The sequence below is a fragment of the Triturus cristatus genome, chromosome 10 (genome assembly GCF_964204655.1).
Source record: "Triturus cristatus chromosome 10, aTriCri1.1, whole genome shotgun sequence".
NCBI classification, from domain to species: domain Eukaryota; kingdom Metazoa; phylum Chordata; class Amphibia; order Caudata; family Salamandridae; genus Triturus; species Triturus cristatus.
Genome location: NC_140593.1, coordinates 274,679,383 through 274,705,822, shown reverse-complemented (window position 1 = coordinate 274,705,822; position 26,440 = coordinate 274,679,383). Strand labels below are relative to the sequence as shown.

General features: G+C 46.4%; 1 protein-coding gene across 1 annotated transcript in view; it reads right to left on the bottom strand.

Annotated features, from left to right (window-relative positions):
• LOC146789314 (protein lifeguard 1-like) overlaps positions 1–26,440 on the bottom strand; it is a 287,971-nt gene that overhangs the window by 22,676 nt on the left and 238,855 nt on the right. The window contains exon 9 of the mRNA XM_085631062.1: positions 24,976–25,023. Within this exon, the coding sequence (XP_085487188.1) occupies positions 24,976–25,023 (48 nt within the window). The remainder of the gene's footprint in view (positions 1–24,975; positions 25,024–26,440) is intronic.

Genomic DNA, 26,440 nt, shown 5'->3' with positions numbered 1-26,440 from the left:
GTCAAGATTTTTGCAACTCTGCTAGTGGCTCAGCTCAAGAGAGTTCTGGCCGCATTAGTACACCCCAACCAATGTGGTTTCATGCTGAATTGTAGCATGCTACATTGTCTCAGGCTCTTACTTGTGGCCCTGTCACACCATCATCTCTTAAACCACAATCTCGCCTTACTCCTAATAGACTTTGAAAAGGCGATTTATATGGTGTACTGGGGCTATTTACACGTGGTGTTGGAGCACGCTGGGTTTGGGCCTCGGTTCAGGGCATGGTCCGCAAACTATATTCTAATGCAAGGGCAAGGATTCAGATCGATGTGGTCCTCACCCACACCTTCTCCATAAGTCGGGGAACGAGGCAGGGCTGTACTCTATCCCTGCTCCTTTTTGCATTAGCGATGGAGCTCCTAGCGCGTCTAATTCGTGTTGAAGCGCTGAATATCTGCTGGAAATAGACTGTGGGCCACGAAGATCACATTGCTTCGTATGCGGACGATGTCCTGCTTTAGTTGGCGAACCCAGCACAGAGTGGGCCATGCTGCCTTCATCTTTTACAATGTTTTGGGGTGTGTCTGGACTTAAGATAAACCCAGCTAAGTCTGTACTGGTGCCTTTGGGCCCCTCTTGGGATTGCGTGGACTGGCAAGACACCATGCCCATCCGTTGTCTGAGTTTCAAATACGTGGGTATTTGGGTCTCACTGCTCCCCGAGCTGGCTTGGGCCCTTAATCTGGAACCCTTTACTTGGAGGGCCAGGGCTGACTAGGGCAAATGGCAATCCTTTCAACTAAATGTGATGGGCTATATTGCCCTTTATAAAATGATGGTTCAGCCCCGTTTTCTTTATGTCTTTCAAAACTTGCCACTTTTTATCCCATGGACTTGGTTTAGAGCTCTGGATAGTGCTGCAACAACCTTTCTGTGTCACAGTTCAAGGGCATGCCTAGCATTCGTTCACTGTCAACGGAACCCTATGACGGTGGCCTGGGTATGTCGAATTTGTACCCATATTACTTAGCATCAAACCTGTTGTCATCCATGACTGGTTCAATTGGGGGGTGGTTGGACCCGGCCTATCATTTGGAACCCGCCCTGCTTATCTATGTTGTACGGTTCTCCCATTCCTAACTCTGTGCCCTCAGTGACCAAGCCCGTCGTACAGGCATGGAGGGCTGCTTTACGACACATTCATGGGGATGCGAAACTCACACAGCAAATGCCTCTTTGACATGGCACATGGTTGAGGGAGGTGACATCACTGCAGGGTTTCAGAGATAGGACCTCATCAGGGACTCACTGCTGGGAGACATGTGGTCGGGGACCCATGTACACCCATACCAAAAGCTTCAAACCACATATGCTCTGTCCCACACACAGTTCTACAAGTATCTCCAGTTGAGGCATGCACTCCAATCTCATCTCGAGCATGACACATCACTTCAAGAGTTTAACCAACTAGAAGCTAAGGGGCATATTAACAACGGCCAGCGATAATTATCGCTGGCCGTGCTTAGCGATAATTATATTATCGCAGGCTATCCCTGGTATTTATCGCCCTGGTAGCGCATTATTAACAACGTATTACTCCAGGGCGCTAAAAATTCCAGAGATCGCGAGGTTATCGCACTTTTGCAGGGAACATCGCTGGTTTTCCAGCGATGTTCCCTGCAAAAGGGCGATAACCTTGCTGATACAACCCACAGGGTCGTATCAGCATAATCCACCCCCTATGTTAGGGATGGCTAAGTCAGGATTTTAGCAGACGTTAGGTTTTGGCGAAAATGTGTGCTAAAATCATGTGGGCTGCCTTGTAAATATCGCGATGTAAACATCAGCGATATTTGCAAGGTAGTCCATCTTGGGTACGCCCAGTAACGCCCACTTTGCATCTCATTGGAGATGCAAAGTGAGGCGTTGGGAAAAAGGGTGCTAACATGCGATTATGCATGTTAGCACCCTCTTGTAAATAGGGCGCTGGTTTTATCTCCGCTTTTTTGGCTTTGTAAGCCAAAAAAGCGGAGATAAAGCCCTTGTAAATATGCCCCTAAATTGTTAATGGGTAATTGGGGCAAAGGAGGAGTCTCCAAAATATACTGCACTGTGGTAATAAACACCCATGGCAACCTGGACCACCTTAGGACTCGTTGGGAGACATGGTTGAGTCCCCTCGATGATGATGACTGGCGGGATACATTGATGGCACCCAGGGTGATCACCACTTCTTCTAAACTACACCTGATCCAAACATAACATCTGTATGGTGCCTATCTTTCCCCGGCACTGCTCCATCGAGCGGGCTGATTCCTGACCCTTCCTGTCCCCAGTGTGCTGATGTGCCCACTGATTTTTATCACAAGCTATGGTTGTGCCCGGTCTTCCAGGGGTTCTGGTCGGCAGTGGTTGCTGAACTTTCTGGGGTACTGGGATGGAAGGTTCCCCTTTCCCTTCTCGCACTTTTGCTGGAGGTTCTCTGGGAACGAGTCTTATGGTAGCAAAGAGGGATACTGCAGCCGGGTGGAAGTCCCCTGTGCCTCCCATGCTCTCGCAGTGGTGCCTAGGGGTAGATTGGTGTGCAATTATGAGGATTGGGGCTGCCCCCGTAAACATGGCCGCATTTGGGGAAAATGGCTGGGCCTATAGTGTTGAATTATGGTGTAGGGTCTGGGGTGCCAAGGTCATTATTGCATTGAAATGATGTATTGTATTTATTTCTTGCCATTGTTTTGCATTTGCCAACTGTAATCATACCAGAAGTGACAATTGTGTGTCACGCTGTTCCTTTTTCTCTTGATGGAAAACCAACAGAATCTATTTATTAAAAAAAAGCCTATAGGTACTTGGACCACATCTGGCTCTCTATACTGTCTAGGACGTCTCTCTCTCATACAATATTAAGAGGTTTGAACTATATAATCTTGTAGATAATCATATTCATTGTAGGATTCATTGTCGTCCAGTTCTTCTGTCCAATTTGGAACATATCTTAGATCCAATTGTTTTGGACTGGGAGCAGTATGTGAGGCATAATCACTAGTCTCTTCCTTTTAGTTTAACTCTAAGATCTGAGCTGAGGGTAAATTTGACACCATCAATAATCGAAAGACAGGTCCCTTTAAATTTGGCGGTGTAGTCATTGACAGTGATTTTGTCGTTGACAGTGCCGTCAACAGTAATGATGTCTCTGACAGAGTCTTCGACGGCAGGGATGATGTTGACGGTGTTGTTGTGTGGCAGGGTTGTAACCGTCGATGGTTTCACCATGGACGGTCTCGTCAACGACAGTCGTTGTTTTTCGCGAGGTATGCTTTTGCTAGTTTGTAAATTGAGGAGGTGGATGAGAGTGTTGTACCAAACAAGTTCAGTTCAGGAAACTGAATAAATCTCCTTTTCTCTGCTGCCTTTGTAAAAGTTCATTGATGGGCACTTTTTAAGGAATCTTCCCCTGAACAGGGGGAATCCCCCCTCGAAGAGGGGAAATTCTCTTTAGATATAAGAAATAATGCCAACCTCCTTTCTCTGTCTTTAAGTGTTTAGTAGTAAAAATCTTGTATATATCACAATGATTTGGGTAAAGGCAATAAATACACTGTGGGCCATATTTATGGCCAAGTCCCGCAGTGCAGCGCAGCTATTCACCGTGCTGCGCTACACTGCGTGACAGGGTCAGAGCAGGAATGTGCCGTATTTTAGGTGATACAGCGCATTCCTGCCCTTTCCCTTGCGCTGGTGCCCTTTTGGTAGCCAAGAGCCAATGCAGGAACCCTTGCACCATGGTGCAAGGGTGCCTGCCGTGTATACAGGTTTGTTGTTGTGCAGGAAGGGGCACCTTCCTGCACAAAAACAATCCAGTGAGGCATATTCATCTTTCTATGTGTGCTGGAGAATGCAAATCTGGGGATGCGTCAAAATCCATGGGAGTTGCGTTGGAACACCCGCCCAAGACCCATAGAACTCATTTCTAGGGCAGAGTAACGCAACGCAGCAAACTGCGTTGCATGAGTCCAGATTTATGAAGCCATTCAGAGCCATGCATCATGGGTTTGTATGGCTTCAAAAATCTGACTTAGAGGTTTGCGTCACGCATGTACCACGTTGCGTGGTGCAAATGAGATCCAACCCTCACATAAATCTACCCCAGAGAATTTAGTCATCAGTGTAAATCTTATTGTGTCCACAAGATGAACAAAGTTTGAAAAAATATTTCTTCTCTTTGTCAACCACAACAGTTGGTACAAGTTGGCTGTCACATAAAAAGATCTCCCTGGGCAAGAAAAGACAGGATCAGGGTTCCCTAATAACAACTCACAGGACTTCGGTGCTGAAGATAGGGCTTGTTCAAATCCAGGGCGGACCAAAACAGTAACAGATTCAGGTTCACTGAAAGGCTACAGTATAGCTCTGCCAGGAAATACTCTCACATAAGACATGTGGTAGAAATCTGAGCTTTGGTGGCCTCTAGAGGAAGTAGGAGAGCTTAATCTTCCACCTCATTGGCTGAAGATTGTTTTTTTCAAATGAGGTGGATGTGCTACTTAATATATAATGTTGTTTCAGGCCTATGGTCATTTTAACACTGTATACTGCTACTTAATGTACTGGAGATTCCCAGCCTGACGACGGGGAATGATTTAAGCATGTGAATATATAAAAGATCGGATGCTGGTGAATAGAAAGTTATGAAGAACAAACTCCAAGAAAGCAGAATTCATTCAGATGCATAGGACTATATGCTCTGGATGCTTTTGACGAGATGACAGGTTCATTAGGAGGCCTGAAAAGTTTTTTTAGGAGTTTTCAAACTGTAAGCAATCTGCTTACGATGAAATCAGCTACAGCGTTCACCCTACACCCTAAGACAACTAAGTTAGAATTTGTCTGCTTCAAGTAATTTATATTAAGAGGTGTGGCACCGCGGCCAGGGCGACTGACTCCGGAATCTGGGGATCATGGTTCGATCCCAGGCACCGATGGCAGATTAGCCCAGCACCATGTGACTCTGGGCAATAGCTTGCTTAATCTTCCCGACAGCCCCCAGCGCCTAGAGACCCTAATGGGTGATAGTTCGTGCTTTACAAATGTGGATTATTATATATGTTATAGTTTTATTATTGGTATTGTAATATTTATCCTCCCACTTCTCCCCCTCACAATTCACTAGGAGCATATAAAGGTCAATACAGCAGTATTTTGCAAATATGTATGAATGTAAGGTTGTTCCCACGCCTTTCTTTCAGAGTAGTTTAGCCAATTTTCTGCGTAATTTATATTTTGATTCAGCTAAACTATTTGTAGACCCATCGCAAGTCTTACAATTCCATGTAGCAATTCTAAATTTCCTCAAGGAACCTTTACAATATGCTGCTTTCCATCACGGCTAATTTCCTCATTTCCACCATCCATTCCCCAATGTTTACATGTATTGTTCCAGTCCATTCTGATAACCCTCTTTCCCACCCAAAGAGCCTTTTTTTCATAGTTCGTTCATCCTGGGGAGATTCTTCCAGATGGCAGGCCATGGAAGAAGTAATGTGTGTGAGTTGTGCACTCCGATATACAAAAGAACTGAAACTGCAACCAACTTCTCATGTGTGTGCTGCACTGAATCGTATGCTGCCTCGCATACGTAATCTGAACTACAATTGTATGAAGCCAAGTTTCTTAGAAAGATGTCATTCCATAACATTAAGACTAATTTTTTCTTAAATCTGTTTTATTAATTTTTAGATTTTCCAGCAACTATATAGTCATACATAGTATATAATGCATTTTAGGTAGTCATTCAGTGGGTACATTATTGTAAGTATGTGGGGGGAACATGGGCCTTCCATCTCCTGGTGATCAGTCTCTTTTCTACCGCCATTCCCAGATCTAGGAATCTAGAAGTCACTGTGTTGTTTCAGGTTCTATGATATAGGTGCAAAATGTAAACGTGGCATTCGAATGGGAGTGTGCGGCCAGTGCATTGAGTCAGGCTATCCGTGACTTCCCTCCAGTATGCAAGTAGGTTGGGACACCCCCAAAGCATATGTAGCAGATCCTCGTCGGTAAGGGAGCATGGGGGACAAGAGGTATCTACACGGTTGAAGAAGTGGTTAATTTTTGCAGGTGTGAGGTATGCTCTGTGAGTGATATAATACTGAATTTGACTTCGGCGTACGTTCCTGGGAATAAGTACAGGACTTGCTGGGACTGAGGACCACTCAGAGTTTGTAAACTGGCGACACATATCCTCTTCCCAATGGAGCCAAAGCGGTGTTAGGTTAGTTGCTGTGTGGTGTCTTAGTGAGGCAGCGAACCACCCTCTAAGGTGTCCTCCTTGTCCCATAACGTGCATCTATTGGATGGTGAGGTGGGTTGAAGGTTCATTGGCTAAGTCACCCCATCTAGAAGTGAGGGCGGTCAATAGTTTGCGGTGGAGCAGGAATTGGCCTGGGGCAAATCGTCTCCCTCTATTAGTGTCGTGTATGGGGTCAGTACACCCTCTTGATACAGTTCACCTATATTTTGAATTCCCGCCTCCCCTCAGCTCCGCACCTCAGCAGCTGTGGTCGTTGTTTGACTCCAGGGTGTTCCCTCCAATGATAGAGCGGGTGTGTATGGCATAACATTTCAGGTAATGTATAGACTTCTGCGGAAACATCTGATGCTACGCTAAGCAGAAATTATTCCGGCGGTTTCGTTTTTGTGCAGGAGTGAAATAATCTTATCAGCTCTGATAGGGCTTGGGGTGGCTCTGCAGTCGCAGTGTCACCTCGCTGATGGTCGGCCAACCACCCAGCCACCCACTGCAGCTGAGAAGCCAGGTAGTACTGTTCTAGATTTGAGGCCGCAAGGCCTCCCTGGTCTGTAGGTAAGTAGAGCTTGTTTATCGCCACTCTGTGCCGGCTGTTGCCCCATATGAAGTCCCTAACCAACTTTTCCTGTGGGCGGAAAAAGGAATATATAGTGGCAGGTTCATAAAGTAGTATAGGCACTGTGGAAGGATCACCATTTTAGTGAGGTCTACTCTACCTGTCACGGATAGCGGGAGTCTGCTCCAAAATGACATTTGGGAGCGGACAACGTTCAATGCTCTACTTGGGTTGCCGTCTAGTAAGTCTGTTCGCTGCCGATACACACTTATGCCGAGGTAGCGGAATGTGTCTGCCTTCCATTGCACGCGTACCCCATTTAGGACATACCCCAGGTCCCAACTCGCCTCGCTGAAAAGACAGACACAGGACTTGGTGGCATTGACTTTTAGCCCTGATATGGAGGTGAAGTTTCCCAGTATATGTGCCAGACGCAAGGGGGTCTGGTTGATGTCTCTCGTGTATAACAGTAGGTCATCTGCATACAAAGATATCATATGTGAACACTCCTGAGGCGAACTAGCCGGGAGCTCCTCTTTTTTAAACAAATTGTGACTGATACTGTGTTTATTTGTTCTCTGTATTTTTTAAATAAGCTAATTTGCACAATTCTCCGGTCTTTCCTGGTCGGCGCAGGGAAGCAGATCGCTTGCTGTCTCTGCCCTGACCCGAGTCTTGCCGCCATTCCCTGCGTGAGGGACACGCCCACCTCGGGTGGCCACGCCCCCCCCCCTCCCAGGATGCTATAACTATGCGCTGACTGCAAGCGCCGCTCCCACTCACTCGTGAACACTCCTGAGGCGAACTAGCCGGGAGCTCCTCTTTTTTAAACAAATTGTGACTGATACTGTGTTTATTTGTTCTCTGTATTTTTTAAATAAGCTAATTTGCACAATTCTCCGGTCTTTACCTGGTCGGCGCAGGGAAGCAGATCGCTTGCTGTCTCTGCCCTGACCCGAGTCTTGCCGCCATTCCCTGCGTGAGGGACACGCCCACCTCGGGTGGCCACGCCCCCCCCCCTCCCACTGCCAACTCCACTCTACAAAACATGAGTACCAGCCGGAAGCGCAGCGGACGAGCGCAGCGGGCGCGACGATTGCGCGCCGAAGACGCGCTTAAGGCAAGCTCGTCTGCGCTCGTCCGCGCCTCGGACGCAACTGGGGCAACTTTCCCTGCCCTGATCCCTCCGCCAGCCGCCGCCCCCCTCCCACATTTGGCGCGTGAGTCCCTTCTCCGTCTGAGAGACTTCGCACATAAGGGTCAGTTATCATTTCTTGATACTGCCTTCCCCCTGCACGAGTTCACCAGTCAGGGCCTTCTAACTTGCGGCCTTCTCAATGTCAGGTCATTACCAAAACATGCCAATGAAATCCAACTGCTCATTGACGCCCATCATCTGGACGCGCTATTTCTCACTGAGACCTGGACGCATGCAGATTGCAACGTCGACCTCGGTCTCGCGTGCCCTCAAGATTTTAAAGTACTGCATCTCCCCAGGCCAAAGGGCCGTGGCGGGGGAGTGGGGGTCATCTTCCGAGCATCCTGGTCGATTGCCATCCTTGACATAGACCCGGTTGCCGGAACGGAACTCCTTGGCGTTTCGATTAACTGTCACCATGGAGACACCGTGACAGCTATTATCTGCTACCGCCCCCCTGGGGTTTTCAACGCCCAGCAGCAACAATCGCTAATCACTACTCTCACTAATCTGGCCACTTCTCACCACAAACTAATCATTTTAGGAGACTTTAATCTCTGGTCCAACGGCAGCCTGGATAACGCACTGCACAACTTAGTGCTTTCCTGTGATGGAGTCGGCCTCTCACAATTGGTTAACAAACCCACCCACACTGCCGGGCACCAACTGGATTTAATTTTTGCCTCTTCCCAGTTGGTACACCTGGGTGACATCCTGCCCATGTGTTGGACCGACCACATCTCATGTGATAAAGCTAAAAGGCCCCCACGTAGCACTACTTCAGATTTTCTGTATAGAGATTGGAAAGCCCTTGACAAACTAAGAGCGGCGGGCACTGTATTCAGTGTTGAAAACAGTTTCTCCCCCACCAACTCGGTTGAGAACAACTTCAAAGCCTTCTGTCTAGCAATCACCTCCACCGTAGACTCTCTTGCCCCCCAGAAGAAAGGCAAAGCAAAAAGCAGAGCTCCTGCCCCCTGGTTTAACGACTCTCTGAAATCTCTTAAACTAGCCTGCAGACAATCAGAGAGGAAATGGAGACAAGGCTACTCCGATTCGAATAAAGCTATCTGGAAAAACCATCTCCAAGCATATAAAACTGCCATTAATCAGAGCAAAGCCAACTATTTCTGCACTACGATCAGCAATGCCCCCAACAGCTCTAAAAGCATTTTTCAGATTCTCAAAAACCTTACCCACCCTGATTGTGCCATAACATCTACCCTTCCTACTCAAGCCCTCTGCGATAACCTTGCGCTATTTTTTAAAAACAAAATCGACACTATTATTCTCAATCTGAACTCCTCCCCTCCCCTAGGTGGTCTCATTACACCTAGAGCATGTACTAGTGATCCTGTTTCGGTGCACTCTGATTCTCCTCTCATGGAAATGCTGCGGGAGTTTCCCCCCATCCCAGAACCTGAATTTGAAAGGCTGGCACTTGGGATCACCTCCGGATCCCCTCTTGACCCGGTGCCTCCGAAAGTCTGGAAGAGTTTTGGTTCTGACCTCTTTGTCACCCTCTGCAGGATCTGCAATCAATCCTTACACTGCGGGCTTGTGCCATCCTCCTGGAAGGAGGCCCTCATCACCCCACTGTTAAAAAAAACCTTCCTTGAACCCTGACTGTTTGTCCAATTACCGGCCTATATCCCTCCTGCCTTTCCCAGCAAAAATTGTAGAGCGCTGGGTTAGCACCTGTCTCTCCATTCATCTGGAGAAAAATCAGATTCTGGACGATTTTCAGTTTGGCTTTCGTCCTGCTCACGGGACTGAAACAGCTGTCTTGACAGCTCTGGAGGACCTTCGTCTGCGGGCAGACAGGGGCCAGGCAGTAGCCTTGATCCTGTTGGACCTGTCTGCCGCTTTCGATACGGTCAACCATGGGGTCCTGTTGGAGCGACTACGGACGGCTGGGGTAGACGGCACTGCCCTACTTTGGTTCCACTCCTTCCTACGGGACAGGAGACAGGCGGTGTCTCTCCCCCCTTATCAATCTATATTCTCTTCTGTCCCTCATGGGGTGCCCCAGGGCTCCTCCATCAGCCCCATTCTCTTTAACGTGTACCTTAGACCTTTGATCACGTTGATAAAGGCATACAGGTTAAAAACAATCAACTATGCGGATGACACCCAGCTCATCCTCTCTTGGGAGGGAGAAGACTCTACCCCCCTTGCAGCCTTTCACGACTGCTTAAGAGAGACGGCTGGGTGGCTTCACAATAACTCGCTGCAATTTAATTCCTCCAAAACGGAGGTTTTGTATTGTGCAGGTAGTCGCATTCCTCGGCAATTCCCCAGCGACTTTTGGCCCCCGGAAACAGTAGATAAACCTCGGCCAGTTACATCGGTTCGCAACCTTGGGGCCACACTGAATGATAAAATGAACACTGAAACCCAAGTTGCTAAAACGGTGGGAATGTGCACAGCTCTCCTGCGCTCCCTGCGCAAAGTTATGCCATTGCTACCCGTACAAGCTCGGGAGCAGATAGTCAGGTGCACCATCCTCAGTCGCCTGGACTATTGCAACGCGCTGTTACTTGATTCCCCAGTTGCCCTGCTTGACCGACTTCAAAGAGTTCAGTCGGCCGCAGCCAAATTAGTTCTGGGTTGGACTAGGAGATCTTCAGCCTCAGCGGCCCTAGCTGAATTACACTGGCTTCCGCTTAAACAACGTGTGGCCTTCAAGTCCCTCTGCCTTGTTTTTAAAGCGCTCCATGGAGCTGGACCCAAACCTCTGCAGGCCATGTTTACATGGTATACCCCTTCCAGAGCTCTTCGCTCAGCCTCAGCCCGTCTGGTGATTGTTCCTAAATATAACAAAGTCAGGACGGGGGGCAGATCTTTCAGAGTCGCAGCGGCTAAGCTGTGGAACAGTCTGCCTCCTGATATTCGTCAAATCTCACAGCTCCTCCCTTTCAGGAAACGCATCAAGACGTGGTTATTCCCTTAGAAACGGCCCCTTCTTCCCGCTCCTCGCTATTTGTTCCCCTCAGTTAAGAGTATTCACCAGCGCCAGGAAACCTGCAAGGTGTCAGCCGCGCTTTATAAATGTTTAAAATAAAATAATAATAATAATGTATACCGTTACCTAATGGGATGCCCTCGCTTATCCCAGTGCGGATTGCCTCTGCTAATGGCTCTATAGCTTGCGCAAAGAAGATGGGGAGACATAGAGCATCCTTGCCTGGTCCCTCTTCTCACCATGACCGGGTTGGAGATATAGGGGCCTGTTCTTACTCTGACCGTCGGTGCAGGTACAGCAACCGTACCATGCGTATAAACGTGTCTCTCAGGTTGCATCTCGCCAAATCGGCAAATAGGAATTCCCATTTCAAAGAGTTGAATGCTTTCTCAAGATCCAGTATTAGGCATCCTGAGTGTGGCCAGCGAGGCACAGAATAAGTTGCGACTCAGATTCAAAGAGGTACTTCGAGAGGGTACAAACTCGTTTTGGACTGCGTGGACCAGAGTAGAGACCACCTGCACGAGCCTGTCAGCTAGGACCTTTGCCAATACCTTGTAGTCAATGTTGAGAAGGGCTAGTGGCTTATAGGAGCCCATGTCTGTGGGATCTTTATCTGGCTTGAGCAATGACACTTAACTCGCCTCACGCGTAGACAGGGGAAATCTCTGCTCGTTCAGAGCTGTAGTGCAGAGTGCGTGTAGGCGCGGGGTCAGAGATGTGGTTTATGCCATATAAAATACCGCTGGGAACCCGTCTGGCCAAGAAGTTTTCCCCATTGCTAGTGTTGCTATCGCGCCTCTAATTTCCTCAGGGAAAGGGTCTGTGACCCGACCACCCGATCCAATCTGACATGTAGCCTGTGTACAGGGGAATAGAACGAGTAGATGCGTGTGTTGGGGTTAGGGGCGCGCCAGATGTTGGTCAGTGACCAATGAGCTAGCCATTCAGTTAGCGTCTGCGCGTTGGATGTATCTGTGGTTCTTGTTAGGGGTGGGAATGACCTGTCTAGCTCTACATCTAATACCGAGTTTAAGTCACCCCCTATGAGCCATGGGACTCCACTCCATCTGACAAAAACCCAAGTTAATTTACTAAGAAATGAAACTTGCTCCACATTAGGGGCATATACAGAGCCCATGAGGAGAACTTGACCATTCAGTCTGTCATTCACAAATACGTATCTGCCCTACGGGTCTATAATCGTCTCCTTTTTTACATAAGGGACCCCCGCCTTTATTCATAATGATGCCCCTTGTGCTTGGGAGGAGGATTTAGTGCCATATACTTGCCCCCCTCCAACGCCGGCGGAGGCGATCAACTTCTGTCTGGGTAAGGTGTGTTTCTTGCAGGAGGGTTATGTTGGCGGATCTGCATTGTAGATATGAATATGAATATATGGAATATCTGCAGGTAGGCGTGTGCATTCCCCTCACATTCCATGTAAGAATGTTTGTCTGTGCCATGGGAGAGCGATATTATCCCTGATGCATGGGAGAGTGGAGGTGTGGCAGGGGACGAGGTGGTCATTTAAAGCTCCTTGGGATGTCAAAAGTAAAATCAGAACAAAGGGTTTAACTGCATTCTGCATAACTTTATGAGGGCAAACTCGGTGTCAGTGTTCGTCCAAACTAAGAGACCCAACTGTGGCAACTACTGTGCTGGTTTGTGTCTAGCTGTGGGGGGGTGTGGTGCAAACCTAAGCATTCTTGCTGCCCCCTCGATGTTCTGTTAGAGCATCTGATGATCCCATCTGAATTGTAGATGTGGGTGTGCGCGTGGCCTGGTTAATGGGAATGAAGTGTCTTGTTTGGGCTTCGTATTTTAATGTGTGTTGGCTAATCTTCCTGTGTACTAAGCATGTATTTGGCATGTTATATAGCGAAAACAATACAATGCAGCAGTTACATAGTATGTGATAGCGTTCACTTATCAGGTTAATGATGAATGTTCAGATTACGTCATCTGATGTCTGGTAGCTGCTGGGAATATAGGTCCTCGGATCTTGCGGGCATAGACGCAGCCTCGCTCAGTGAAAGGGTGGATCTCGTCTTGTGATCGAAGTTCGGGGATGTGGACCGTATTGCTACAACTACATGCATAGCCTCTTGTCTTTCCAATAGTCTTAGTTCTAGGTCAGGGGTCACTGCTTGTGGCCTTGTATGGTTTGGGCTCCTTCTCCTGCTGCAGCAGCAGTTTCTCCTACCTCGCCGAGGTGGCAAGGTATCAGTGGATGGTTTGGGTCCCGTCAGCAGGCCCGATTCCTCCCCCCAGTCCCAAACGTTGGAGGGTGCATCAAAGAAGCGAGTGGACCCTTTCGCGGCCACCAGTAGTTGGCCGGGAATATCAGGGAGTAACAGATGTCTAATTCTCTGTACTGGCGCTTCACTGCACTGAAAGATCCCCGTCGCCTCTGCACTTGTACGGTTGAGTGCGGGAAAAGCATGATTTGGTTGTTTTGTATCCTGATATCAGCTTATTTGCTTCTCTCAGAATAGTATCTCTGTCCCTGTAATTTACTAGCTTAAAAAGAAGTGGCCTTGGTCTGGCTCCTGGATGTGACTTACCGACTGGCACCCGGTGTGCTCGCTCAACCACAAACTGAGGTGGAGATTTGGATCTGGGAGCTGACTGCTCAAGGGGGCGGCTAGACACGCAAGTCCAGCCTGCCTGGAGGAACAATACCAGCTTGAGTGACCCTGTGAAGCATTGGCCGGCTCTAAGAAAGCATACATGTACAGGACGGACCAGCTCGCAGTGGAGAAGGAGGCGGAGACAGTAAGCGACTCGGCGACGGAGCCCATCACAAGGGGCTTTCTGGAGCAACTTTTCGGCTCCCTGAGAGAAGATTTTGCGGTTCTGTGCCAGGAAATGGCCTATGATGTTAAGCAGCTCACGGAAGATGTGCAAGAGATTGAGGATCGGGTGGACTCCCTTGAGCGAGCAGGGGACTGCAGATAGGAGGAACTTACAAAACAGGTCTAAGAACTATTGGAGCTTAAAGACCGGCATGACGAGCTGCATCACTGCTTGGAAGACCTGAAAAACCGTTCCCAGAGGTCCAACATTCGTATCAAGGGAGTGTTTCTGCAGGCAGAACAAGGGAAACTGGAAGACTAGGTGGAGCGCTTCTTCCCACACGCAGCTCCAGACCTCGGGGATTGAGAAATTATTCTAGACCGCAGACACCGGGGAGGAAGTCCAGCGACGAGCCATGGCCAGCAGCAAGATATTCTTACCTGCTTCCACTCGAACAGGCAGAAGGAACTCATTGTGAAAGCAACTAGGGACAAGGGAACGATTACATTTGACGGCCTCCTGGTTGGTGTCTACCAAGATCTTTCACCTCTCACTCTCCAAGGCCGAAGGGTGCTGCAGCCGCTTACTTCTTTCTTGAGGGACAAAGGAATCCGCTACCAGTGGGGACACCCTTTCAGCCTGTCCTTCACCTGGGACAAAGAATTGTGTATAGTGAAATCCCTAAAAGACGTGAGGGATATACTTGGTGACAATCTGGATGAAGAGGAGTCGGAGGGCAGTCGACGACAATGCCCTCAAAGCCGGCTAACATGAGAAGACACCGGAGGACTGGGAGGGGAAGCCCACACAACCCACAGAGCTCAAAAAGCAGCAGGAGAGAGAGGCTTTGATCCGTAAACTGCGAGGCAAGGGGGACTCTGGAGACCCTAAGAGTGACTGAGTTTCGATGTCCTGCAGATGGCTCGGCTGAAGCTCTGTTAGCCTCTGGAGGGGTCCCAACCTCAAAGAAATCGGCCACGGCAGGGAGCCCCACATGTGGGAGAGGAACACCGATCGTCGGATATACAGACCCATGCACATTGTTGTGCTTAGTTCCTGTTGGAGGGCACTTTTACTGCTCTCGATTAATGGGATTATCGTTCTACTTTAATTTTTCCTTCTATACTTTTTTCTGCCCATTTCTCTCTACTCCCATTAGGGTTAGAGGTAGGCCTTCAGTAGGGCAGCATGAGACCTCAGTTGGAGTGGGTGTGGGGAGAGCGCCCGTGGGGACGGCAGGATCCACACGCTGATGGGAGAGGAGGCGGGGGAGGACTTTGGAGGGCTGGGGTTTACTGTCAAAGTCCGAGTGATACACCATAGGCTCAAAGTCACCCCTTAGTCACATGCCGATAGTCAAAGTGAATATCTTGAATTTTATTTTCAGGGGCCTTAACTCCCCAGTTAAGAGGCGTGAGCTATTGGCTCTCTTGAGAGAGCTGAAATGCGATGTCTGCCTTATACAAGAGACCATCTTATTGAGAGCAGATTGGAAACGCCTCCGCTCCAGATGGTTCTCCTCATCTGGTGACAAGAAGGCGGGAGTAGCGGTGTTGTTTGCCACTCACTTTCCGGGCAAGGTTTTGGACATACCGTTGGAGGTACCGGGTAGATTTCTGGGCTTGAGGGTGGGTGTGGGTGACCACATTTACGCCATTGCAGCCACATATGGCCTGAATGAGTGCCAGGAGGAGTTTCTCAATGACACCTTGGATGCTATTCTGGAGTCACCAGACAAAGACCTCATCATAGGGGGGGATTTTTATATAGTACCCGATGCACAGCTAGATCGCGCCGTATAAAGACAGGGGCACACGGGGCGCTATCTGATGCCATGCGGCGAAACCTGAGGGACCTGTGTCTGAGTGATGTGTGGAGACAGAGTTACCCTAACGCTAGGGAGTACACGTGTTTTTCATCGGCTCACCAAACATATGCCCTCATAGATTGATTTTTAACATCCCCAAGAGTAACGAAAGCCACAGGGGGGGTCACGATAGGAACCGCTGCCCCCTCAGACCATTCGCCAGTCAGTTTAGAGTTGCACATTCAGGGCGGCGCCCTGTGAAAGCGGACAGGGGAGACTCAACCATAAACTGCTCACTTATGAGGCTAACGTCCAAGAAATACGGGCGACAATAAAGTCATATTTTGAGATTAACGAGGATGGAGCATCCTCGGTCGCTCTTTTGTGGGACGCCTTAAAGGCGGTCATTCAAAGACGATTTATTGCAATAGCTGCAGGAATCAATAAATGCAGAAAAGAAAAACAGAAACAGCTTGAATCGCAAGTCAAAGAGCTGGAGGGAGTGCACTGTAGGACGGGAGCCGTACAAGTTAGGAGACAACTTAACGCCGCCAGACAACAGCTGAAAGCCCTTGACTTCGTTCTTGCTGAATATTCCTTCCTGCAGACCAAACAGAGGTATTATGCCGGGAGTAGTAAAGCCGGGAAACTCCTTGCAAACGTACTCCGTGCACAGACGAATACTCAGCGTATTGTAGAAATTAGAGACGCCCAGGGAGAAATTTTGCATGCAGACGGTGATACATCAGGCAGATTTGAGTCCTTTTACACTGATCTATATAGTAGCGCTGACATTTCAGACACGGGAGCAGCCGAGTACTATGTGCGTGATGTCCCGGTGACATCTCTTCCCCCACTACAGCCGACGAGTCTGGATGCAGATGTCCGCATGGACGAGGTCCTTAAGGCCTTCCGTGCTCTTGCGTCCGGGAAAGCCCCTGGGGAGGACGGATTCTCAACCGAATTTTATAAGACATTTGCCAGTGAGTTTGCCCCGATTCTGGTACGATTTTTTAAGTCTTTTAGTGATACTGGTAGTTTGACCCCGACTATGGCCATGGCAGAGGTGGTTGTGATCCCTAAACCGGGCAAGAATCCACTAGACTGCGCAGCTTACCTCCCTATCTCTTTATTAAACGTTGACCTGTGAATCTTTACAAGCATACTGGCTGCCCGGCTGGTGCCACATATGCAAGGCTTGATCGACCCCGATCAGTCGGGGTTCATTCCGGAACACAACTGCAGTGATGGGACTCGTCGGGTCTGCCATTTGTTGGACACCCGCGGTGCTCCTTTCGATTGACGCCGAGAAGGGATTCGACTGAGTTCATTGGCCGTACCTGCAATGGGTCCTGCGTAAATTCGGAGCGGGGGACAGATTTCTGAGATGGGTGGATTGCTTGTATAGGGATCCAGAGGCGAGGATTAGGGTCAACAGAATGTCCTCTAGGCCGTTCTGCATTAGGAGAGGTACACGGCAATTGACAAGTTTAGGGAGCCGGCATTTCCTGTTGTCAAAATAATGTATGGGGGACTACTTGGCCACCTGCGTCTGGGATTGGGCAGATTTACCTACAGATGTGGACCCCTTTCCCATGTTGTACTGCTTGCAGCCTTCTGTGACACTTCATTTTATTGTGCCTTCACCACATTTTTGTACTGATGTCTACGATATATTTCCCCCCTCTGCATAAGGTCTTTCTTTGCTTTTCTTTTCTTTTTGTTTAAGTTGGGTTAATTGGTTCCTTGTGTTTTCATTTTGTTGGAATTGTTTTTAGACAATTGAAGTATCAATTTGTAAATCACAGATGTTATACTGGTACCTGGATCTGTTGATGGGTACTCTCAAACTGTGTATTTTCGAGCACAAACTATTGTGAAGCATGTACTGAGGAATCTGGTCTAAATCTGGAGGTGACAGACTTCTGCTGGAATATGGGCTATGCAACACCCCTCTGGGTCCAACAAAATGTATATTGTTAATCAGATTCTCCTCTTGGATCCTTTATATGGACGCTGAAAATGTATTTCAGCACTGTATTGTTGCTGCTATTGAATTATTTGATTTTAAGATTGCTTTGCTTCCATAAACGAAATGTATTACAAAACTTGCAAAATGCCAATAAAGATACTTCAACAAAAAAAAAGAGGTACGCGGAAGGGCTCCTCTTTATCGCACTTGCTCTTTGCTCGATATATGGAGCCATTGCAGAAAGGATATGCCAAAATCCAACCATCACTGGGAACAGAATGGGCGATAGAGAGCATAGAATTTCACTTTACGCGGACGACGTGGTCTTGTTTTTAACTCGGCCGATGACTTCACTGCCCCCCCTTGATGGAGCAGCTAGAATGCTTTTGTCGCGCTTCGGGCTTCAAGGTCAATATCACTAAAACACAGGCTCAGAGCTGGACTCTCCCCAGGACGGAGCAGCAGGAACTGCAGCGTGGTTCCCGTTCAGGTGGGCGACCGAGGGGGTCCAGTACCTGGGACTGCAGTTATTTATCACTCTAGACAAGATAGCCCAAGTGAATTATGCTTTCTTGTCGGAGGTCAGGGGTGACCTCTCAAACTGGAGGAAGCATACTATGTCCTGGCTGAGAAGATTGGCAGCTATCAAAATGACCATACTTCTGAGCATCCTATATGTGATGCAGACACTGCCACTACGACCGCCACCCACTATGCTTACACAACTACAACGCCTTAATAACAATTTCGTTTGAGGAAGTGCGAATGGCCTGTCACTTGACATATCTCCAGCAGGAGGATTGGAGACTGGGAGCCCCACACCTGATACACTACTTTTAAGCGGCTCAATTGGAGTCGGAGAAGCACTGGTGCTTCATCGACCGTTCAATCGCGGGCATGCACATCTGGAAAGTTCCATGGCTACCCTGGCGGCATCGACCTAGTGGGGCCTATATTTCCCCGGTCCTGAGAACCACACTGGGAGTGTGGGATAGCGTACAGGAGCCGTACAGCCTCTCAACTCCTCTGTCTCCCTTGACTCCCTTTATAGGAAACCCGGATTTCCCTCCGGCAAGGAAGGATAACGGTTATCTTCACTGGCAGGAGGCCAACTGTAAACTTATCGGAGATCTCTTCGATGAGAAGGGAGTGATGGATTTTGCTAGCCTCATCACAGGCTTTGGGATCCCCCGGAACGCATACTGGCAATACTTGGCTCTCCGCCACTGGGTGACCCAGCCACAGGTGCACCCCCACGCGTGCCGTCCCTTGAACAAATTTGAGCGATTGTTCATTACAAGAATATCTGATAAGCGACTACTGTCAGATATCTACTCTTTCCTAAACATCCCCAAGCAGTATAGTAAGTCCCCTGCACAGCACTGATGGGAGGTGGAATTGGAGTCTGAATTCTCCCCCAAGGAATGGCAGGACGTCATCTACAGGGACCGGGCATCCTCCTGCAGTACTGCGGGTAACGAAATGTTTTTAAAAATTGTGCATTATTGGAATTATACGCCGGCACGGCTAGCCAGATGGAAACCGGGAGAGACTGGGCAATGTTGGCGTCAATGTGGCCAAGTGGGCACCCTTACACATATGCTAGGGTCATATCCAAAGATACAAGGCTACTGGGATGCATTCCTTCACGAGATAAATTCAATACACCATACAGACCTACCTAAACTTCCCTCCTTCATTTTGTTAGGACTCCCCAACGCCTTAATGTACCCTCTTTAGATCTTGGCGTGGGAGAGCAATCACCCTGGCTTTGGGTGCAGCCAAACAGGCATTGTTGGCGAGGTGGGGGACTGTGGATATACCTTCCAGACTAGACTGGCTATACAGACTAAGGGAAACACTGGGGATGGAGAAGATTACAGCTGTCCTAATTCACTTTCTCCCTAAGTTTGATAAAACATGGGGCACCACTATAGAGTTTTTGTCCTCCAAATTTACAGAACTCACCTGCCCGAAGTACCTTCGGGTGCTCCAGCTTACTAAAGCTCCTCTCCCACAGTCGTATGGAAGCGGTTGATCCTGAATGCCCCAAATGCCCCCATGGTACCAGCACGGACCACAACACAATACCTGAATATGGTAGGCTAATCTCCCCTCTCCTTTTTGTTTCCTACTCTTCTTTCTCTATATTCTTTCTTTTCAATTTACTGCAACTGCACCCCACCGGCCGGTGGATTTAGGTGGCGGCTTCTGTTATACTTGTCTTTACAAAATACTAATTAAAGATTTAAGAAACGGTAGAGGGTAGTGCCTTCTTAAGTGATCCACATCAATGGATAATCCACATCAAAAATTTCTCGAATCGAAATCACTTGTTTGGTTTTATTTGTATTTTTTGTCAAAAGAGTGCAAATATAAAATATGAAGAGAAAAAAAACAAAAGCCGACACGTGTTTCGCCCTAGTGCGGACCGCAGAGACAAACTATTTGACATTCACAGGAAGACCTTGATGATTATCTCACATCGCCTTGAAAAAGCCCACGGCCAATGGGCCACTAGGGCGAAACACGTGTCGGCTTTTGGTTCACTGTGTGAGCCCTGGCTCCGGACACGCCACAGGGGGCGGAGCCATCATTGTGGAAGGCAGGCACAGCTCTATTCAGGTGCAGGTACTACTCCTCCCACCACTCCAAATGCAGACCAGTACTATTCAGCCCAGCTCTGACTCATTAGGATCTCTGGAGCCAATGCTCCTCCCCAGCCCCTGACACTCCAGAGCCAGACATGCAATACACAAACCTAGCAGGGACATACTGGATGGCTAAGCAAGAAAATACCTACTTTCTAAAAGTGGTATTTTCAAACACAGAATGTAAAAATCCCCCTCACTAAAAGATGCATTTTAACATTCTGAGTTCAGGCATACTAAACTTTATTTTCCTACCTTGTTCCCAGCGGCGGTTATGTTTATAAGATGTTATAAACAAACTCCCCATTCTGTCCTATGGCAACAGGTAGCCTTGCAATAGTGAAAAAACCGAAATTGGCAGTAATTCACTATCAGGACATGCCACACACACCAGAGCATGTCCTACCTTTCACATACACTGCACCCTGTCCACAGGGGTACCTTGGGCCTACATTAGGGGTGACTGACATGTAAGAAAAGGGAAGGTTAGGGCCTGGCAAGTCGGTGTACTTGCCAAGTCGACATGGCAGTCCATACTGCACACAAGCTCTGCAATGGCAGGCCAGAGTTACATTTTACAGGCTGCTTTTGTGGGTGGCACAATCAGTGCTGCAGACCACTAGCAGCATTTGATTTACAGGCCCTGGGCACACACAGTACACTATTCTAGGGTCTGACAAGTAAATCAAATATGCCAATCATTAAATCACTAATCCATAACAACAGTTTACAGGGAGAGCATATGCACTTTAGCACTGATCAGCAGTGGTAAAGTGCCCAGAGTCATAAAACCACCAACAACAGGTCAGAAAAAAATACAGTACGAAGGAAAAAAGTCCTGGGATGACCTTGCAAAAAGGGCCAAGTCCAACAGTTGCTGTACCAGAAATCAACCCATAGGAGATGTCTGCCATGCGGTGTGTTGACTAGTCTGAGGTCATTCAACCAGACCTTCTCGGCATATCCATTGTTCCCTATACTGTTGTTGCATTTTATGCATATTGAGGTTGAGATCACCTTTCAAGTTTGACAAACCTCTTGCACAAGATGTAATTTCATTAATTGCAGAACCAAGAAATGCTCCATGCTCCTGGTTAGGCACATAGCTAGAGGCATTGTAGGGGGTACTACCTGTGTGTCCAATCTGCGACCACCCATAGACCCTCCTAATCCTGCTTGGAATCAAGCATGACATATTGGAAATGTCATTCTAGAAGAATAACCACCAGCACTACCTACCATGAAAAGGAGGACCTTGGCTGGTGACATTTTTGTGCAGAATTCAGGGTGATCCTTCTTCAGTAAATATATGTTTTGCAGCAAGACATATCCACCTAGAGTTGGGCCAATTCATGTGAATCCTGCACCCAACTACAATCAATTTTCAGGTTCAAAAAGCCCCCCCCCCCACCCAAAACCCCCCAAATTCAACACGCTTAATTGGTCCAGCAGGTAACAGAATATTCTCTTTGTTGATGAGCCCACCGCACCACTCCCTATCAAGTTTTAAAAACTTAATCTATTGGTGCATTTACTGTCCCCATCCAAAATATCACCTGTCATCATTTCAGACTATACATTTTACATGGAATCCAACAGAGCCTACATTATACCTGCTAGATAAACCAATGTTGCCTGCAATATTACTCAGCAATTTATACCAATGCAAAACGGTCATTCCTAAGGAAAGGTTTTTGTTTTTTTTTTGTTTTAAAAGACTCAAGTTTTTCATGAATACTTCTCTATTTTCTAGATGCATTCTGCCAACTTACAGATTTTTAATACTTTCAGATAACTCCTATTGCCCATTAAGATTTGGTCAAAAACAGTATCTGGGATGATTTCTTATATTTTTCTTTCTCAAGACAATTTTTATCAGATTATTTTCTCAGAGGTAATTCCAGACCTTACTATTTGGCACTCCAAAGGTTTACTTGCTTCAACAACAGCAGACCCTTTCTATCCATTGCAGTCTGTTTCAAGTTATAGGTTCTCTTCATGCCTCTTCATCTCACATGTATGTATTTTCAAGACAGAAGCTGCCTTACACATAATTACAACATCTGCAGATTTCTTGTATTGTCTAATTTGTAAGTATTTATTAAGCTGTTTTTATGTTTTGTTTTCTCTCTGCATCCAGGATGATGGTTAACTTTATGTCATCTTAAGATTCTGACTCAATTTTGATTGAGCTTGGGGAATCAGATGTTCTCTGCTTGACAATGGTTTCCTGTTTGAAACCATATAAGCTTCGGTGATACTTTTCTGGCACTGTAAACTCTGCCTTTTGTGCTGAAATTTCTTGATTGAAAAGAGTTTTTTCCTTCCCATGGGAAGACAAACTAAATGTTTCAAATATATGAACACCTTATTTAGGGGCCTCATGTAGGTACCTCAATACCGGTCGGTAACGGCCGAAAATCGGTAAATATCCCGTTACCGACCGGTATTGAGGCACTTGAGATGTAGGTGGCTGATTTCTGGATTCGGTATTTACCGAATCGGAATTTTAAGAAATCGGTAAAATACCGATTCGGTAAATACCGAATCCAGAAATGCAATGTAGGGGGCACTCAAGTGAGTGCATTATTGGTGTCTGGATTCGTTATTTACCACCAACTACAAGTTGATGGTAAATGACGAATACGTTACAAAAAGCATTTTTGTGCTATTTGTAAAGTGCCATGTGGCAGACATACATGCCCTTAGGGCATGTATGTGTGCCACATGTGCACACATGCACGAATCAGGGGTGCAACAGGGTGTCAATGTGACACCCTGCCACCCATGATAATGCCTCCCCTATTACCGATTCGGTATTTACCGAATCGGTAATAGTAACTGGCTTCCCATTCATTCCTATGGGCCTCCAGGCCCATAGGAATGAATGGGAAGGGATGCATTATTACCGATTCGGTAAATACCGATTCATAAATACCGATATTTACCGAATCGGTAATAATTACCGATTATTTACCTACATACTATTTACCGATTCATAAATACCGAATCGGTAAAATTCGGTATTTATGAATCGGTAAATAGTATGTTACCTACATATGGCCCTTAGTATTTTATGTACACATCATTATATGCACACTGAATATTTGCCAAAAGACAATTTTCATCATGTTGAGATTCTTCCACAATCCAAGCCTTACGAGTAGATCACCCCATTTGGTGTAATGAGAGAGCGAGAGAATGTTCTTCACATAATATTAAATTATCCCCTTCTTTTTTTTTAGGTTCACAAGCTTGAATTATTCCACATCTTGCGGATAGGAATGGGCCTATCAGCAAAGGGAGAGCAATCCGTCAATTTAACAGTTCTAGGTACAGCCTATCCATCCTATTACAAGACCAACAAAGCAACCAATGAGGTGACGAGGGTTTGAACTCCAGCTCCGCCCCCCCAAATGCTACCTTAGCTAAAACACAATTACTGCATGTACCCTTAAAGAGGAATGTTACCGAGCTTTTTTCTCGTTTAAAAAATGATTTCCCATATGTATAGCTTACTATTGGCCTTTGTTACGAAATGCAAATAAAAAAGATTTAAACCATAAACAATGATTTCCAGCACCTGCTCTGGTCCCACTTCTACTTCTGAAATTGAATGGGTCTTTAAGTTATTCTTCAGACAAGAGCTTCTGGATACACTGGCTTTCTTCCTAATAGCTACTTTTTTAAATAAACCTTGTCATCAGACTTTGTTGCAGTACTCAAAGGTAGTCCCCTTTGGCCTTGTCTTGGGAGTAGCAGGCCCAGAGGTAATTTTCATTTAACAGCCACTCATGACTGAGCAAGAGAAAGAAAGCCCTCTTCAAGCCCTGTAAAATCCGTTGGGCGAAAAAGATAGTTGCAAATGATCCTTATGTCCAATGCACTAACTGCCTGTATTCAATTACAGACCATTTGTACCCCACCAGATTATGAGATATGTAAGACTTTTTGTACAAAATCCTCGAAGGACGGGGAAAGGAGATTGGCGTTCACTCTTATAGGACCTCATATGTGTAATTTAGGTGCATAAATAATTTATGAAGGCAAAATTCTGTCCCCGATGCCTTAATTGTTCTCAATGGGGCAAGTTGTGGGCAGAGTGACCTTCATGATGTGGAGAACACACATAAAGGCACACATTTGTGGATATTCAGAAAACCTTTTTAGGTAGTTTCTGAAAATAATAAGAGATTTGCTCCTGGTTCATTTTTAAGATGAGGACGTGAGAAAATCAACCTTGTAAGTGTAAAGGGAACAGTGGAAGGGATTTCATTGACAATGAAACATTAAGGTAGCAAACACACAACAGTGACATTTGTAGATGGGAAATTTTAGACTGCCACATTTCCATTATGCAAGTACTGCTAGGAAGCTGCAAAAGTCTCTACTTCCTTGGACTACACTTTTTTTGAAAGTCAGAAATGTGCAAAATCATAGACACAATCCAAAATGTGCAAATAGCAATCTTTCCTTACTGAAGTGTTGGGAATATGAACATTTCAATGTAAAGCTGAGAAGACTACGTAGAGGCAAAGAACAAGTTTAATTTGAACTCAACAATAACACTTGAGTGTGCATCATTAGTACAGATATTGTACACAGAATTCTATGTGTGGGGAAAAAAACGGTTCTGAACAGCATCCTTTGGGATCTACATTAACATTACAGGTAGCATGTTTTAAATAAACAAACAAGTTTACAAATATAAAATTAAGATCACTGTGAATATACTTACAACAGCAAAGACAAGAGTTCCAATGGAAGCATAAACTATTTGCAGCCACTGAAAGTGAAACAATAAAGTAATAATTTTGTAAACGGAATTTGAGATGCATCCATAAATGTGAAATCACAAATACACATTAGCGACCTGCCTTTGCAATGATTTACGAATGAGTGGAATAATGCTTATAATATAAATTATATCATATAATTAAGACAATAGACAGCAATCGCTGGATTTAAGTAAATATTTTGACTGTTCATGTCGTAACACTGGACCATCATATGGCGGGAATATATGATGTTACAACGCAAACAATTACAACGCATGCTTTTACATTGCAGTTGTTACAACGCAACTACCATCACATCGCATGATTTTACAACGCATACCATTACAACACATTTTTTAAAACTGCCATTACCACGCATTCCATTACAACGTATACCATTACAACGCATAATACTTTTAGTGCAACAGTAGGGTAAGTGTTGGATAGCGTAGGGGTAAACATTAATATTCCCCCTCCAGTGAGTGCAACAGTAGGGAAAGTGTTGGATAGCGTAGGGGTAAAAATTACTATTCCCACTCCATGAATGCAACAGTAGGGAAAGCGTTGGATAGCGTAGGGGTAAAACCTACTATTCCCCCTCCAGTGAGTGCAACAGTAAGGAAAGTGTTGGATAGCGTAGGGCTAAAGATTACTATTCCCAACTACCCCAAAACCTATACCCACCCCAAAACTTTAAATTCTCCATTACTAACCTTATAATGCATTGTGTTGGTATGCGTTGTAATGGCATGCGTTGTAATGGCATGCGTTGTAAAGGCACTTGAGTTGTAAAAGTTGCGTTGTAAAGTCATTGCGATGTAATGCCTGTGTTGTAATGGACGTTTCCCTATTCTAAAGAGTGACAGTTGGAAATATGGTTAGAATAAGTAAAAAAAAAAGCCATTATCAAAATCACATCTGGCCTATGGGTTCTCAAGTGAGCTCTTAGCTTTACTAAGCCAATTCTCCTCCCCCCGCACTTCGCATGTGGTATGCCTGCTTATCATGAAAAGAAGCCTCTTCTAACCAAAGAAGGAAAAATTGGGTCTCTGGGCTAACGAGTCACCTTTAAGATTTTCTTCCTCACATAAAAATTGCTAAATGGATTTACCCCTGACCATTCTCCAAGAGAAGGTCAAACATTACCACCCTTACCATCTTTGCTATTCCACAAATTTCAGAACCAATGACCAAGTGCAAAAGAAGAAGGGCATGTGCTTCTCCTCAATTGCTCCATGTCCCCATCCTAGACCTCAACAAAAATCCCAGTCTAATGCAATTAAAGGTGAAAATGAAAAGGCCCATGTTTGGAGTTTCAAATGCAAAGAATACTTGGGGTTCCAAATGACCAAGAGCTTTCCATGAAAAACAAATCTCAGAAGTAGTCATGAATTTCATTTCTGAGCTCAAACTCGCCCAAAGTAT